General features: G+C 38.3%; 1 protein-coding gene across 4 annotated transcripts in view; it reads left to right on the top strand.

Annotated features, from left to right (window-relative positions):
- LOC100951974 (protein argonaute-3) overlaps nucleotides 1-17,050 on the top strand; it is a 132,271-nt gene that overhangs the window by 78,888 nt on the left and 36,333 nt on the right. For all 4 annotated transcript variants that reach the window (XM_003788177.1, XM_023512144.1, XM_023512146.1 and 1 more), the window contains 7 exons: nucleotides 2,684-2,818; nucleotides 7,810-7,897; nucleotides 8,021-8,168; nucleotides 8,601-8,720; nucleotides 10,199-10,321; nucleotides 10,972-11,105; nucleotides 16,428-16,612. In XM_003788177.1, coding sequence (XP_003788225.1) covers nucleotides 2,684-2,818; nucleotides 7,810-7,897; nucleotides 8,021-8,168; nucleotides 8,601-8,720; nucleotides 10,199-10,321; nucleotides 10,972-11,105; nucleotides 16,428-16,612 — 933 coding nt within the window. The remainder of the gene's footprint in view (nucleotides 1-2,683; nucleotides 2,819-7,809; nucleotides 7,898-8,020; nucleotides 8,169-8,600; nucleotides 8,721-10,198; nucleotides 10,322-10,971; nucleotides 11,106-16,427; nucleotides 16,613-17,050) is intronic.

Raw genomic sequence — 17,050 nt, 5'->3', positions numbered from 1 at the left:
ATTAATTTTGCTTCTCAATTTCTAATATTTTAAATGTCTCGTAAGTTTTGGACTTTTCATCTGTTTTAAAATTTCATTTACCTTTATGATAAACTGTTTAACTGAGACAGCTTCAGATTTACAGAATCATTGCAAAGACAGTAGAGAGATTTCCTATATATATGCCCCCACACAGTTTCTCACAGCAGTTGCTGTGCAGTTGCTCACAGCAACTTCAAACTCTTGGGTTCAAGTGACGCCTCAGCCTCCCAAGTAGCTGGGACTAGAGGCACCTGCCACAATTCCTGGCTATTTTTAGAGATGGGGTTTTGCTTTTGCTCAGGCTGGTTTCAAACCTATGAGCTCAAGCTATCCCACCCGCCTTAGCCTCCCAGAGTGCTAGGATTATAGGCATGAGCCACTGCTCCCCAGCTAATAATTACTTTTTAAAATACTTTGGGGAGGAAGGGTCATACTGGGCAAGTTTTTACTCTTTGCATCCTTGTATTGTTTTGAGTTTTTTATGATGAAATTTCATTCACATATTGTTTCTGCAATAAAGGGAAAAGCAATATGTGCTCACTATAAAAAAAAAAGAAGTTCAAAAGATAAAAAATTTTTTTAAGAAAAGTAAAAATATCCACCATAGCTGTGCCACCCACATGTATCCTGAAATAACTACTGTTAAAGCCTTGATAAACACCCTTTCACAGGTGAGGGACATTTTATGGAGAATGTTTAATCTTAAACTAAGGACAGCAAGAGAAAGAGCACCACATATCAAATTTACACTTAGCTCAACAAGCAGTGTGCATATTTTTTGAGTAGAAAAATAGGATGATAGCATGTAGCTTTTTGTCTATAATCATTTTACTTTTCATTATATAGAACATAATGACTGTCAGTAAATATGTGTTTAAGAAATAAGTGACGATGATCTACTTTCACTAAACTATTGGTGAGGCTCTTGTATGTATAAAACTCAAAATAAAAAACTCATGTTGGTCAGCTGTTTAAAAACTATCAACTCTAGCTCCTAATAATACTACTTGTGTTCGCATCAGCACCAACATTTATTACTACTGTCTACCCAAATCATTGTAAGACCAGGAAAGCTCTCAACTAAAGTGGATAAACAGTTTATAGTGGTATAAGAAGGCCTTGTTAAGAAATAATACCTTTCTCATCTGGCAGGGGGTTCTGACCTTATTTGTACCCTCAAGCCTTATCTCAAACCTGGAACACTTCCCCGTACATGTAGTACAGAGTGGGATGATTTGGTTATCCATGATGAAAAAGAGAGATTATAAAAACTATAGCATTTGGCGTTTCTGTTCCTGTGCATCAGAGGTCAAATTGAAACTGCTCAATTTTAGAAATTTTTACATATATATATGTACATAGATGTGCATAAGGGATCATGTGTAAAATGTGCACGTGGGCCCACCCCATGCCCCTGCCCCACTGGGTGCCTTTGCTTCCACTGGGCGGTCCCAGCTGCACTGTGAGGTCCTCCTAGTTCTGCACTGCCTTTCCCCCCCCCCCAGAGGTCCTAGGCCAGAGGCGGCTCGACATCTGTGCTGCCTCAATTTTGAAATGTGCCATTTGTATCATGCCACTGGCATCAATGGATGGGATTGGAAAGAAAAAGTTTAGAAGTGAAGAAAATGCTTACAGCTGTTGAAAAGAGTACCAAGGAATTAAGAATGAATGGAGGGAAGAGGGATAAAAAGACCAGAGGTAGTCTTGACTTGCTGGGGAGATGAGAAGATGTTTGATTTGGGGATATCAAGCTTATCAACAGGGAGAATTCAATGAACAGCAGTAGAAATAAAAGGACTTGGTTTGGAGGGAATAAAATGAGGCTGCTTTGTAGGGAGCTGGCCCCATATGCCGGAGGTGGCGGGTTCAAACCCAGCCCCGGCCAAAAAAAAAAAATGAGGCATCTTTGAACCTAAAGGGTTTGAACTGTTGATGATAAACCCAGGTAAAGATAGTCCAAAGACCTCTGGAAATGGAGATATGAGTGTGAATTTAGGAGCCTTTTCCACCCACATGACAATTAAAGAATTGTTGAGGTGTACAAGAAAAGGAATATAAGGACAGGACCTAGAGAAATGCCAGAGAGAAGAGTCAAAAGCTGAGAAGACCAAGAGAACTAGCCAAAGAAGTAGAAAAAAGAATCACAATACTGCAATGCTAAGCCATTCAAGGAAAATGGTGCTTGTCCTAAGATGGAATAAGTGATCAGATTTGTCACATCCCTCAAACAGGATGAAAGGGGGTTCTATTTTGGCAAATGGCATATTATTGGTAAACTGCAATCTCATGTTAAGTTTTTTTTTGAGCTCTGTGCTCATAGCACAGTGGTTACTGTAGTCATTTACGCAGAATAAGGGCCTAAAAACTGAGTGATTTCAGTCGACTAGGAGAAACAGAAGGTCACAGAGGGTTGAGTGAAGAACAGCTAGTGAAGTCGGTGATTGTTGACCTCTATTTGAGTGGATGATACTGGATTAGGGACAAATTTACACCACGAAGCAGTTCAGCAACTTTTATTATTAAAACAACTATGTGCCCGTGAAAAAAATAAATAAATAAAATGTGCACGTGAATTATTTATTAATTATCATGAAGCCTAAGGTGAACTTTCTGAGATTTTTAGGGAAACATTAATTTGTATAATTTGTGTTTTTCTTTTTAGTTTCTGCCACTGCCTTCTACAAAGCACAACCTGTAATTCAGTTCATGTGTGAAGTTCTTGACATTCATAATATTGATGAGCAGCCAAGACCTCTGACTGATTCTCATCGGGTAAAATTTACCAAAGAGATAAAAGGTGAATTAATTAACATTTAGAAAAACTTAGCTGTAAAATGCATGGATATGAAAAGTCTTATTGAAATGTTTTTTATAATTAAAATTTATTCATGAACAACATTAAAAATATAGATCAGTTATAAAATATTACAGTAACATCTTATTTAGGCAGCATTTGAATAAAAGAAATGCCAAGTAATGGAAAAAGTATCAGTATCAGCTAATTTTTTGTTAGTATTTATTCCTAGCTAAAGAGGTAAAAGTGTCTCATGAAATATGTGTCAATAATTACTTCTAAAAGTAGGAGGCTTATTCCAAAAATATTTGTTGCTTTAAAACTAAAACTGTTCTTTGAATATATTCTAATATAATGACTAGTTTGCTTTTCTGAAATAATAGTGGGTTTATTTTATTCCTTTGAGAATTTATGAGTATTGGGCCAGCCTGTTTCATGTGTTCTAGAGTTGTAACATAGTTATTTAATGTATGTTTTAGAGATGACTGTTCACCTTGTCTATTTTATTTTACTTAGTAGCTAAAATTTGCATCACATGTACATTTAATTCACATAAATTCATCTTTGTATACACTCCTAATAAGAAAAAGAAAAATTAATAGTTTTCTAAGACTTGTATTTGTTTACTTTTTATATATGCACATTTCTATATATGTTTAAATATAAATGGTTTTATATTCAAACCCACACGTACATACTTTATCAGCAATTTAAGAGAGTAATTTCGATTATGTACAACTCCTGCCTCATTCATAACTGCAAAGCCTGATCCTCATGTAAGATGTTACACTACTACATTTAGTTTATTTAGACCGTGAAGAGTAGATACTCTAATCAATATAAATTCTATTTATATGAACTATTAGATCATAAATAACTAGAAATAGAAATAATTGCTTTTATCTTAAGATTTTTGCCTATTTATTATAGATAATTTTCAGCTTATGACTTGAATGAAATGTTCAGGTTTGTTCACTGAATTGTTTGGTTCCCAAAATCAATTGTAATAGCTGAATACATCCTCCTTGCTCCAGTTATCATTTATTCTTTGCCATTTAGTAAGACATTATAATGGACAATAAAAGAAAAATCCTTTTTGCTTTGAAAATAAACACCCATTTATCTCAAGGTATTTAAATCCCCAAATAAGAAACTGTTAAATACAACTGTTTCAACCATACCATTGTCCTTTCATGAAGTATGTTAACTGCACAGCTGGCATTGTCAGGAGGTTAGTGCATTTCCAGCCATAATATGTGATCACCTAAATGCCATGGTTTCCAGTGGAGTTGCTGCTTAGTTACCAACTCTGATATCATGAAGTCACTTACATTATTTTCTGGTAACTATGCAATCAACTCATATCACCACTCTATCACAGAAAATACAAGATGTACAGAACAAGGATTCAACTGCTGCCCGAAGAGCATGGACTCGATCTTAACTTCAACTGCTCAGGGGCCCAAAGAAATGACTAGAAAGCATTATAAAGTTGATGTTATAGTGAAGGTAAAACCAAGTTTATAGGTTAAATATTTATTAAAGCCAAAATATTTTTGGGGTTGGATGGAGGGTTGGGGAGGGACCTGGGCAGAGAATTATCTAGTCCACTTTTTAAATTTTCAGCTTTTTATTAGTGTCTATATTTTGGTTTAATTCTTAGGTGTTTATGATTCTAGTTTGGAAATAGAAAAACCTAGGTTGGATCTAATTGACAAACTGATGATTTTTTCATCCATTACAAGTAAAGAAACCTTTTTAAATAGAAGTCTCTTTAAGGCTGGTCACAGTGGTTCATGCCTGTAATCCAAGCACTCTGAGAGGCCCAGGCAGGTGGATCACTTAAGCTCAGGATTTTGAGACCAGCCTGAGCAAGAACAAGACCTCATTTCTAAAAACTAGGCGGGTGTTGTGGTGAGCACCTGTAGTCCCAGCTACTTGGAGGCTAAGACAAGAGGATCACTTGAGCCCAAGATTCTGAGGTTGCTGTGAGCTACAACGCTAGGGCACTCTACTGGGGACAAGAAAGTAAGACTCTGTCTCAAAAAGAAAAAAAGTCTCTTTAAAAAAAAAAAAATCATGTGGCCAGGTGCAGTGGTTCACACCTGTAATCCTAGCACTCTGGGAGGCCAAAGCAGGTGGAGCTTAAGCTCAGGACTATTTTTTTTCTATTAATTTATAGTATTTAAACAGCAGAAATAGAGGTAAATGTATGATAAAAGTACCATATATATATAATTACTAATTTGTTTTTGATAAAAGCTTATTTTGTAGGCTTATGGAACCTGATTAATATTTTTTAACTCAAGGGAACACTTGAGAATTAATTGATAAGTCATCCAAATAACCACAGTTTGTTTTAGACTTTTCTATTGTGTTTTCCCCCAAACATATGTTTAAATCTGCTTAGTTCATGTTGTTAATTCCTTCTTATAAGGCTTTCCTTTGACTGTACTTTATTTTCTAGTTGTCATAGTAAATTCTCTCACTGTTTTGAAATATTAGTTTTACAAAGGTAGTTATGATGAAAGACTGCTACACACTGATTAGATTAGGAGTGCTTCTCAAGAAAAATAAACCTATACCTATCTGGTACATGGATACTGTGTGTATTTAACATCTTAATTTTTACTGACATATCAAAAGAAAAAAGAATTTCTTACCTTAATTATACTTAACAATTAGGTAAGAAAATAAATTTTCTTGTATCAGAGTTTCTCAATCTTGGCATAATAAACATTTTGGGCTGGATAATTCTTTGTTGGTGTATGGGATGGTGCTATTCTGTGCATTACAGGATATTTCACAGTATTCCTGGTGTATACGTTGTAAATACCAACAACACTTACAATAAAAAATGTCTCTAGACTGGTGCAGTGGCTTTTGCCTATAATCCTAGCACTTTGGGAGACTTGAGTTAGGAGGATCACTTGAGGCCAGGACTTCAAGACAAGCCTGAATAAGAGTGAGACCTCATCTCTACAAAAAATAAAATAAAATTAGGTGAATAAGGTAGCATGTTCCTATAGTCCCAACTACTTTGGAGGCTGAGGCAGAGGATTACATGAGCTCACTGCAACCTCAAGGTCAGTGAGGTTGCAGTGAGCTCTTATGATGCCACTGCACTCTAGAAGAGTCTCAAAAACAAACTCCATATATTACCAAATTTGGGGGGGGCCTAGGGGTACAAAATTACAAAATTGCTTCTGGTTAAGAACTTCTGTGCTATAGGAATTACAAATATGAAAGAAATGTTTCAGAGAGTAATGAAAACTAAAAGGTATCCTTCATTTACCCCTTTTTAGATTTTATCCTTTAGAGGTCATACTTTAGAAATGGAATTGCTTATCTGTGACCAATAGCCACTATGTGTCCATTAACTCTTCTGCCAAAGAGTACTACAGAAGAGTACTAAATACTGTACTGTCCAATAAAATAGCATCTAGCCACAAGCAGCTATTTAAATTAATTTAAATGAAAATTTCAGTTTCTAAGGCACACTAGCTGCATTTCATGTGCTTAGTAATACATGTTACTGGTGATTACCATTTAGCACAGATATAGAAAATTTTGTTATTTCAGAAAATTCTGTTTGATACCATTTCTTAAGAAAAGTCATCTCTATTTCTGGGCCATAATCCCAGCACTCTGGGGGACTGTGGCAGGGGATTACTTGCAGAAGTTCAAGACCACCCTGGGGAATATAGCATGACCCTTTGTCTTAAAAAAAAAAAAAAAAGTTTTTAATTAGCAGGTGTGGTGCCACATGCCTGTAGTCCCACCTACTCAGGAAGATGAGGCAGGAGGATTGCTTGACCCCAGGAATTCAAGGCTACTGTGTAGTATGATCATGCCACTCTACTTTAGCCTGAGTGACATACAGAACAAGATTTTCTCTCTTAAAAAAAAGGAAGGAAAAAAATTCATCCCAAAGTATTTCAGCTGATGATTTTGTTTGTCTGTTTTTTGAGACAGTCTTAAGCTGTCACCCTGGGTAGAATGCCGTGGTGTCATATCTCACAGCAACCTTGAACTCTTGGACTCAAGTGATGCTCTTGCCTCAGTTTTTCTATTTTTAGTAGAGACAAGTCTTGCTTTTGCTCAGGCTGGTCTCGAACTCCTGAGCTCAAGCAATCCACCCGTCTTGGCCTCCCAAAGTGCTAGGATTACAGGCATGAGCCACTGCGCCGGCCATCAGCTGATGATTTAAAGCCCATTTTCCTTCTCTAAAGTAGGCCTGGGATCCTCGAACTGCTAGGGTCCACAAAGGGACTGCAAAGATCTAGGAACTCCTAAAATCATGTGCTAAATTATGTGTATGTGCATTATTGCTCACATCTGCGACTCCTAAAGAGGGTAGGAATCTCCTGCTTTAGGAATTATTTTGGCTTCATTTGATTTCCAGTAGTCAGTATTTTAAAAGAACTATGACACTGTATTATACTTCAGTAAAACTATCACTCAACTCCTATTGAAAGGACCTGGCATTTTTTTCTCCTGCTTTATAAATCTTTGAAGGACTTCCCTTTTGAGTTTTAAGAAATTCTTGTCTTCAATCAGTATGTGATGATTGGACTATTTAAATAATCACGTACTTTGAAGGTTATAAGAGTATTTTGAGAATTACTGCAACTCCTCTTTCATTCCTCCTTCCCTTTCCCCACACAAATACCTGAATTTATTATAAACAGGGTTTTTTTTAATTAATGGAAAGCTTTGTCCCTTGATCTATGAGCTTTGTAAGTTTTTTGATTTTATTTTTTAGAGTGAAGACTTTGATGGGATAGGGGAAAGGTTTGGCATTAGGTCTATCATGATTGTAATCATTATTAGCAATGTTAAATGTGAAATCCTGTGTTCATATCACATTGCCTATATCACAGATTTTCTTCTGTCTGTTCAGAATTGAGTTTTTTAGCAGTAAGCAGGCTTTCTAAGTATAAATATTTTACATGTGATAGTTCTGTAACCTCCATTTTTCTTGTTGGGAACAGGTTTGAAGGTTGAAGTGACTCATTGTGGAACAATGAGACGGAAATACCGTGTTTGTAATGTAACAAGAAGGCCTGCCAGTCATCAAACGTAAGAAAAGCTGGTGTTTGTCAGAGCAGCAATGATGTGAGGCAGCTCGCTCTAGGTAGTGGGTTGGAAGTTTCTCTGGCTTATACGGAATAAGAGTTGTTCATTTGTACATTTTTTTCTCAGCTTTCCTTTACAGTTAGAAAATGGCCAAACTGTGGAGAGAACAGTAGCGCAGTATTTCAGAGAAAAGTATACTCTTCAGCTGAAGTACCCACACCTTCCCTGTCTGCAAGTGGGGCAGGAGCAGAAGCATACCTACCTACCACTAGAAGTAATTCCTTCACCCTGCTAATTAATGTGCTCTTGTTCATCATTCTCTTGGGATCTTTTATGGCCTATAACTTATCTCATATTGAACATTTATTTTGCAGTTTGAACTGTTTCAAAATTTTGCTTTATTCTATAATAAATATTCTATAATGGAGTAGTACGAAAAGAGCTCATCCATAATCCCACTCTAATGTAACCACCATTAGCATTTTAGTCCACTGTACTTCTTTTAGTCTTTTTACCCTATGTACATTTTCCCTCATTATAATCATACTAAAAAACAGTTTTGTTTACTACTTTTTTACTTAGCATATTAAAAAGAAGTGATTTAATGAAATGAAGTAGATAAAATTTTTATATCATGTGGTTGACACTGAGAGCTAAAAAAAATAAGGATACATATGTCTAGTACAAAACTCTTTTTCATTTACAGGTTTGTAATATTGTAGCAGGGCAACGATGTATCAAGAAGCTTACAGACAATCAGACTTCCACTATGATCAAGGCAACAGCAAGATCCGCACCAGATAGACAAGAGGAAATTAGCAGATTGGTCAGTATTTAACCCTAGAAACGGGAATTTAAAACATACTAGGAGCCACGTATGGTGGCTCACACATGTAATCCCAATACTTTGGGAAGCCAAGGAGGGAAGCTCACTTGAGACCAGGAAGTGGAGACCATCCTGAGCAATATAGCAAGACCCTATCTCTGCAAAATAAAACAAACGTATTAGGGTGAGCTACTAAAGAACTATATCCTTGGCTCAGCGCCCGTAGCACAGTGGTTACCACACCAGCTACATACACTGAGACTGGTGGGTTTGAACCTGGCCTGGACCAGCTGAGCAACAATGACAACTGCAACAGAAAAAAGAATAGTTCAGTGTTTGTGGTGGATGCCTGTGGTCCCAGCTACTTGGGAGGCTGAGGCGGGAGAGTTGGAGCCCAGGAGTTTGAGATTTCTGTGAGCTGTAACGCCACAGCATTCTACCCAGGGTGACATGTCTTGGAGAAAAAAAAGACAGAGAACCATATCCTTATCAGTCCATACCTTATTATCATTTCATGAACTATCAGAATTAAAAGGGATCATGGAAATAATCTACTGTGTTCTGGGGGTAAACCTTAATGGGTTATATGAGAAGGGTTAGGTCCTTCTAATTTAAGGTGAGCTCTTGAATTAGATTATTTCAGACTGTCAGCTGTACAATCTGAATAAAAAAATAGAAGACAGGCTAGGTGCAGTGTTTTGCACCTGTAATCCTAGCACTCTAGGAGGCCAAGGCAGGAGGATCCCTTGAGTTTAGTTCAAAACCACCCTGAACAAGAGTGAGACCCTGTGTTAATAGGAAAATTACCTGGGTGCTGTGGCGGGCACCTGTAGTCCCAGATACTTGGGAGGCTGAAATAGGAGGATGGCTTGAAACTCAGGAGTTTGAGGTTGCTGTGAGTCAGGCTGACACCACAGCAGTCTCAAAAAATAATAAATAAAGTTAAAAAAAAAAAAAAAGACTACAGTGAACTGTGATCACATCATAATACTCCACCCTGGGTAACAAAGCAAGACCCCATCTCTTAAAAAATAAAATTAAGGGTGTTTGGCACATCTTTTGGGGGCAGGTCATAACTACAAGAGGGACTCTATACCTAACAAATTCAAATATTTTGTGTGGGCACCTGTAGCTCAGTGATTAGGGCGCTGGCCACATGTTCGAGAACTCATGGGTTCGAACCCGGCCTGGCCCTACTAAACAACAACAACAACAAAAATAGCCAGGTGTTGTGGCAGGCGTGTATAGTCCCAGCTACTAGGGAGGCTGAGGCAAGAGAATTACGAAGAGTTCAGACTTCTGTTTATTCATCACCTGTGGTCCCCAGGTTAAAATTCTGTGCTCTGTAGTTAGGTCACCATTAATTAGACCTATTTATAAACACATTGTTGACACAATGACAAAAGCCGGAATTCTAGTGGGTAAAGTAGCTATTTGAGGAAATTTTGAAAGTAACTGTAAACTTTTTCTATTGTTAGGTAAGAAGTGCAAATTATGAAACAGATCCATTTGTTCAGGAGTTTCAATTTAAAGTTCGGGATGAAATGGCCCATGTAACCGGACGTGTACTTCCAGCACCTATGCTCCAGTATGGAGGACGGGTAAATCCTCATGATAATGTTTTAATCATTCATATATGTAAATATATATATATATATGATATGTAGTATAAACAAAACATCCTGGTTACGTTCTGTAATTTAGAAAATTTTTAATTGTTCCAACAATTTTTTATTTTTGTTAAAGGTGTCTGATTGAGCTTAGTAGAATTTTTTGTTTTTGTTTTTTCTTTTTTTTTGAGTTTTTTTTTTTGAGACAGAGCCTCAAGCTGTCACTCTGGGTAGAGTGCTGTGGCATCACAGCTCACAGCAACCTCCCACTCCTGGGCTTAAGTGATTATCTTGCCTCAGCTTCCCAAGTAGCTGGGACTATAGGCGCCCGCCACAGCGCCCGGCTATTTTTTGGTTGTAGCCGTCATTGTTGTTTGGCGGGCCCGGGCTGGATTTGAACCCGCCAGCTCAGGTGTATGCGGCTGGCGCCTTAGCTGCTTGAGCCACAGGCACTGAGCTGAGCTTAGTAGAATTTTTATTTTTTTAATAATAAAATTATAAATAATACTGATTTAGAAAAGCATATTTCGTGTAGAATATCAGAAATTCAGCAATTTGAAATGCTTATCTTCAGTTCATTGAAATATATTGTTAGCTTTTGCTCTTTTTTTGTCATATTATTTCTTTTTATCCTTCTCCAGAACCGGACAGTAGCTACACCAAGCCATGGTGTATGGGACATGAGAGGGAAACAGTTCCACACAGGAGTTGAAATTAAAATGTGGGCTATCGCTTGTTTTGCCACACAGAGGCAGTGTAGAGAAGAAATACTGAAGTAAGTAAGGCATATCATTACTTGGTTTTGGAAGCTTTTGTGTTTAGATTTTAAATTACTCGTTGTATAATCTAACAAATATCATCTCACTGTGGAGTATATTTAATCACTGAGCCTTTAAAAATGTTTCTCCTGAATAGTTTGATGAAGATTCTTGAAATCGGCTTGGTGCCTATAGCACAGTGGTTGTGGTGCTGGCCACAAGCACTGAGGCTGGCAGGTTCAAACCAGCCAAACAACAGTGACAACTGCAACAACAACAACAAAAAAAAATTGCAGGGTGTTGTGGTAGGCGCTTGTAGTCCCAGCTACTTGGGAGGCTGAGGCAAGAGACTTGCTTAAGCCCAAGAGTTTGAAGTTGCTATGAGCTGTGATGCCACAACACTCTACCGAGGGTGACAGAGTAAGACTCTGTCTCAAAAAAAAGATTCTTGAAATCATTCATCATACCATGTTTACCCAAATATAAGACACTATCTTATATTTATTTTTTCTCAAGAAGACACACTAGGGCTTATTTTCAGGGGATATCTTATTTTTAATAAGAATAATACAGTAGTCTACATTTATTCAAATACAGTTAAAACATCTTCTTCTGGAACCTGACAGGGGGAGTCAACCTTGTTGGTGGGGCTGGCACTAGTGATGCGTGAACTCCTTTCCTCTAGCCGTTCACATGTGCTCAATAGGATGCCTGCAACCGCAGTTACCACACACATACCCACACAAGTGCCAACGGCTCAGAGAAAGGAGCTGTGGCAGATAAAAGGTATTCCAGTCTTCCTTACTGCTCTGCACTGAAATGCATAGCCACGCCCATCACTAGGTCTTATTATTGAGATAGGGCTTATATTTAACAAATGCATAGAAATCCTGCTAGAGCTTATTTTTTGGGTAGGTCGTATTTTCGGGGAAACACGGTAGTAAAGTCATTGATTCATTCTGCTACATATCCTTATAGACACTACCTTATGTGGTGTAGCAGCAGCATTGTCTTTTGATGGCAGATAGGTTTGATCCCTAGCTTTACCATTTCTTGACTTTATTACCATGGATAATTTATTTAATCTCATTATTCTTAAGTTTTCATCTTTGCGAAATAAGGGTAATCCTACCAAAGAAGAATTAAGTAAGACCCTCATTTCTCACTTGAGATTTTTGAAAGAGTAGTTAAACTACTTGTTTCTACTTCCTTACTTTCTAAAATTCAGCCTCTATCTTCACTACTGTATCTGTCTTCCTCAGATTCTTTCCTTCAACTTGTAAATGCTCAACAATCTTCTGTTCAAAATTTTTAATCTATAATCTTCAGTTTACCTAACTTAATCCCTTAGGCTTCCAGACCTTCATTCTTTCTTTTCTCTTGAAATCTTAGTGCTCTGCTGAAACTGGTTCCCAGAAGATCTCCTATATCATGATCCTTTATCAATTCCAGGGTCTCCTGTTTTTCTCAAAATATATACATCTTTAGGCTCGGCACCTGTGGCTCAGCGGCTAGGGTACCAGACACATATACCTGAGCTGGCAGGTTTGAATCCAGCCCAGGCCTGCCAAACAACAATGACAACTATAACCAAAAAATAGCTAGGCAGTGTAGCAGGCACCTGTAGTCCCAGCTACTTGGGATGCTGAGGCAAGAGAATCGCTTAAGCCCAAAGAGTCTGAGGTTGCTATGAGCTGTGATGCCATGGCACTCTACCACAGGCAACATAGTGAGACTCTGTCTCAAAAAATAAAAATAAAAAAATATATATGTGTGTGTGTATATTATTTATTTATATATATATACACACACACACACACACACCCCTTTAGATCCATTTGACTGCTTCCTTTTTTTTTTTTTTGAGACAAAGTCTCACTTTGTCACCCTTGGTATCCTAGCTCACAGCACCCTCAAACTCTTGGGCTCAAGTGATTCTCTTGCCTGAGCCTCCCAAGTAGCTGGGACTATAGGCACCCACAACACCCAGCTATTTTTTAGAGACGGGGTCTCACTTTGGCTAAGGCTGGTCTCAAACCTGTGAGCTCGGATGAGCCACCATGCTGGCCCTTGACTGCCTTCTTGATTTTCTGCCCTTTTGCCTTCTAGTTCCTTTTCTTCACTCTTTGACTTTTTCTTTTCTTTAATCTCTCCTCCTTTGGGAATCTCACGCAGTCTCAAGGGCTTCTGTTTTTTTGTTTTTTTTTTTTGAGACGGAGCCTCAAGCTATCCCCCTGGGTAGAGTGCCATGGCATCACGCTCACAGCAACCTCCAACTCCTGGGCTCAAGCGAGTCTCCTGCCTCAGCCTCCCAAGTCGCTGGGACTACAGGCGCCCGCCACAACGCCTGGCCATTTTTTGGTTGCAGCCATCATTGTTTGGCGGGCCCGGGCTGGGGATTCAAACCCGCCACCTTAGGTGTATGTGGCTGGCGCCTTAGCCGCTTGAGCCACAGGCGCTGAGCCAAGGGCTTCTGTTTTTATGAAAAATTACTATATGTACTTTTGACTATCTACTCCAAAAGTTTTAGTTTTCGCTTTAATAAATAGTGACATTCACATTTAGTATGACATTTATTCACCTATCTCTTAGGTTCTTTGTCATTACTCCATGTTCACATTATTCTGGACAAAGAAATTAAAGCACTGTATTCCTTCTTTCTTCTTTGACCTCATATAGCTCTTTACTGAGCTGCCTCCTTCCTGTTTCTACCTACCAATATGCTATTTGTGTTGTTACTTTATGTGTAAAATACAATTGCATTATAGAACTCTTGTAAGAACCACCCAAGGGATATAATAAATTGGTCAACATGCAGAGGTGGTCAACATAAGGAACTAGATCTGCTGTACTGATATATACATGTGGTGCATGTCTGGTCTCTGAATAGGAGGTCAGCTTAAAGAGGTGGTCAGTGTAAGGAGGTGGTCAACTATGGAGGTTCTACTATATTCTGTAAATTTGTCATCACTCCTTTAGAATCTAGTTTTCTTAAGACATTGATTCTTGTCTAATTTATATCTCCACTTATATAAAGTATGCCCATAATGAAAAGTTGTTGGCTGCTATAGAGACCAGTTTACCTCAAGATCCATTCAGAATTTGTCCTGCCCTCCTTATGGCAAGAAGAAATTAAAGTGTGAGAAATAAAATTTTTTAATCTCTCTGCTTTCAAATAAAATGCCATAAGGAAGATTTATTATAATAGGAGATTATCTTATTTGACTTTGAAAGTCAAAAAACCCCACTGCCAACTGTTTCTCAAACTTAGAGTTATTTTCATTTCACATTGATTGTTCATGGCTTGAACAAATGTCTCAGAATCATTGGGTTTATGACTCTTACAAGGCCTGGTTAACAATATTCAACTTCATACTTCTTTAATTAAATACCAGTATGGAAAAGGGTAAGGAATTCTAAACTTCATCTTTCTCCTGAAGGAATCAGGTGTTTTAAGCAATGATCACTCAGATCCTTGACTTAGGACCTTATTTATTTTAGAAACAAATGAAGTGATTGGTCACCCCCCCATCATTATTTATTTATGCTAAATACAGATTTTTTTTTAATATGAAATTTGTTTTTCTTTTCTTTTTCTTTTCTTTTTTTTTTTTTTTGAGGCAGAGTCTCACTTTGTTGCCCTCGATAGAGTGCCATGGCATCATAGCTCACAACCACTTTCAATCCCTGGGCTCAAGTGATTCTCTTGCCTCAGCCTCCTGAGTAGCTAGGACTACAGACGCCTGCCACAATGCCTATCTATTTTTAGAGGTGAGGTCTTGCTCTAGCTCAGGAAGTTCTCAAACTTCTGAGCTCAGGTGATCTGCCTGCCTAGGCCTCCCGGAGTGCTGGCTCTTTTGTTTTTAAATTTTGTTTTCATGAGTTTGGTGTTTTTTGTTTGTTTGTTTTTGTGGTTTTTTGAGAAAGGATCTCACTCTGTCACTTGGACTAGAGAACAGTGCATGATCATTGCTCACTGCAACCTTAAACTCCTGGGCTCCAATGATCCTCCTGCCTCAGCCTCCTAAGAAGCTAGGACTACAGGCACATGCTATGCCTCGCTACTTTTTTACTTTTTTGCAGAGACCAGGTCTCACTATGTTAGGCTGTTCTCAAACTCCTGGGCTCAAGCAGTCCCCCTGCCTTGGCCTCTCAAAGTGCTTCCTGGTTTTGTTTTGTTGTTTAAACCTCTTTTGAGGGCATAATTTTTCCTGCTATCCAACTCTCAGATAAATAATAAATACTATAGAAATTCTAGGATGGCACCTGTAACTCAGAGAAGTAGGGCACCAGCCCCATATGCTGGAGGTGGTGGGTTCAAACCCAGCTCCGGCCAAAAACTGCAAAAAAAAAAAAAAGAAAGAAAGAAAGAAAAATTCTAGACTAGGCCATAATTCTGGCTCTACTATTTATCTGACCTTTGCTAAATACTTAAAGTCTCTGAAACTGTTTTCTGATCTATAAAATTAGAATAATACCTTATCTACTTCTTTCCTATAATCTTGTCAGGATCAAATTAGGAAATACACAGTAGCTAAAATGTATCAAGCTTTTACTGTGATCTTAGAGTGGGCGGTGCTTTACGTGCATTATCTCATTTAGTCTTCACATCAATTCTGTAATAATGAAAGTAATCATGTTATAGATGATTAACTGTAGAATGAAATAATTTGCCTAAATTTTTTTTTTTTTTTTTAGAGACAGTCTGATTTTGTTGCCCTCAGTAGAGGGCTGTGGTGTCACAGCTCACAGCAACCTCCAGCTCTTGGGCTTAGGCAATTCTCTTGCCTCAGCCTCCTGAGTAGCTGGGACTATAGGTGCCCACCACAATGCCTGTCTACTTTTTTGTTGCATTTTGGCTGAGGACGGGTTCAAACCTGCCAGTCTCTGTATATGGGGCCGGTGCCTTACTCACTGAGCCACAAGCACTGCCCCTAAAATTTTTTTTATTTCTTTTTAAATTTCAAATTAATACGAGGTTACAGATTTTCAGGTTACTCTGTTCTCAATTCAATTTGCCTAAAATTTCATAGGTGGTAAGTAGCAGAACTGGGACTGGAACTGTTAAGCTAACTCTAGAGCTACACTCTTAAACAGCATATTCTATTACTAATGCCCTTTGTAAACTACAAAATGCCATACAACTATAATATGTTCTCAGTTTGCAAAATAGATTACAGACCCACTGTTGTCTTTAACATTCGTAGTCTACTGACCTCTTATATATGCAGCATATAAATCTTTGCCTCATCCTCCATTCCCTTCCCCACCTTTCCATTATACTTTGTAGGAATTGATAACTAGATAAAGGTTTTATACTTCATGGTTTTTCCTTCTAGGGGTTTCACAGACCAGCTGCGTAAGATTTCTAAGGATGCAGGGATGCCCATCCAGGGCCAACCATGCTTCTGCAAATATGCACAGGGGGCAGACAGTGTAGAGCCCATGTTCCGGCATCTCAAGAACACATATTCTGGGCTACAGCTTATTATCGTCATCCTCCCAGGGAAAACACCAGTGTATGGTAAGGATATTTTAAGACTGTGTTTTTCTGCAAGGACTTTGTATTCCTTTTAGGATTATGCTAAAACATATCCTAAAACTTTCAAATACCTGTATTAATACAAACCATGGATTGTTACTTTATGATAGATCAGTAGAGCAAACTAAATAGTATAAGAAGAGGCTATATGGGCTCGGCGCCTGTAGCTCAAGCAGCTAAGGCGCCAGCCACGTACACCTGAGCTGGCGGGTTTGAATCCAGCCCGGGCCCGCCAATAAGCCATGACGGCTGCAACCAAAAAATAGCCAGGCGTTGTGGTGAGTGCCTATAATCCCAGCTACTTGGGAGGTGGAGACAGGAGACTCACGTGAGCCCAGGAGTTGGAGGTTGCTGTGAGCTGTGATGCCATGGCACTCTACCAAGGGTGACAACTTGAAACTCTGTCTCAAAAAAAAAGAA

Source organism: Otolemur garnettii, unplaced genomic scaffold, assembly GCF_000181295.1.
Source record: "Otolemur garnettii isolate 467f Iridium unplaced genomic scaffold, OtoGar3 scaffold00025, whole genome shotgun sequence".
Taxonomy (NCBI): Eukaryota; Metazoa; Chordata; class Mammalia; order Primates; family Galagidae; genus Otolemur; species Otolemur garnettii.
This window is presented reverse-complemented; position numbering and strand designations above follow the sequence as displayed.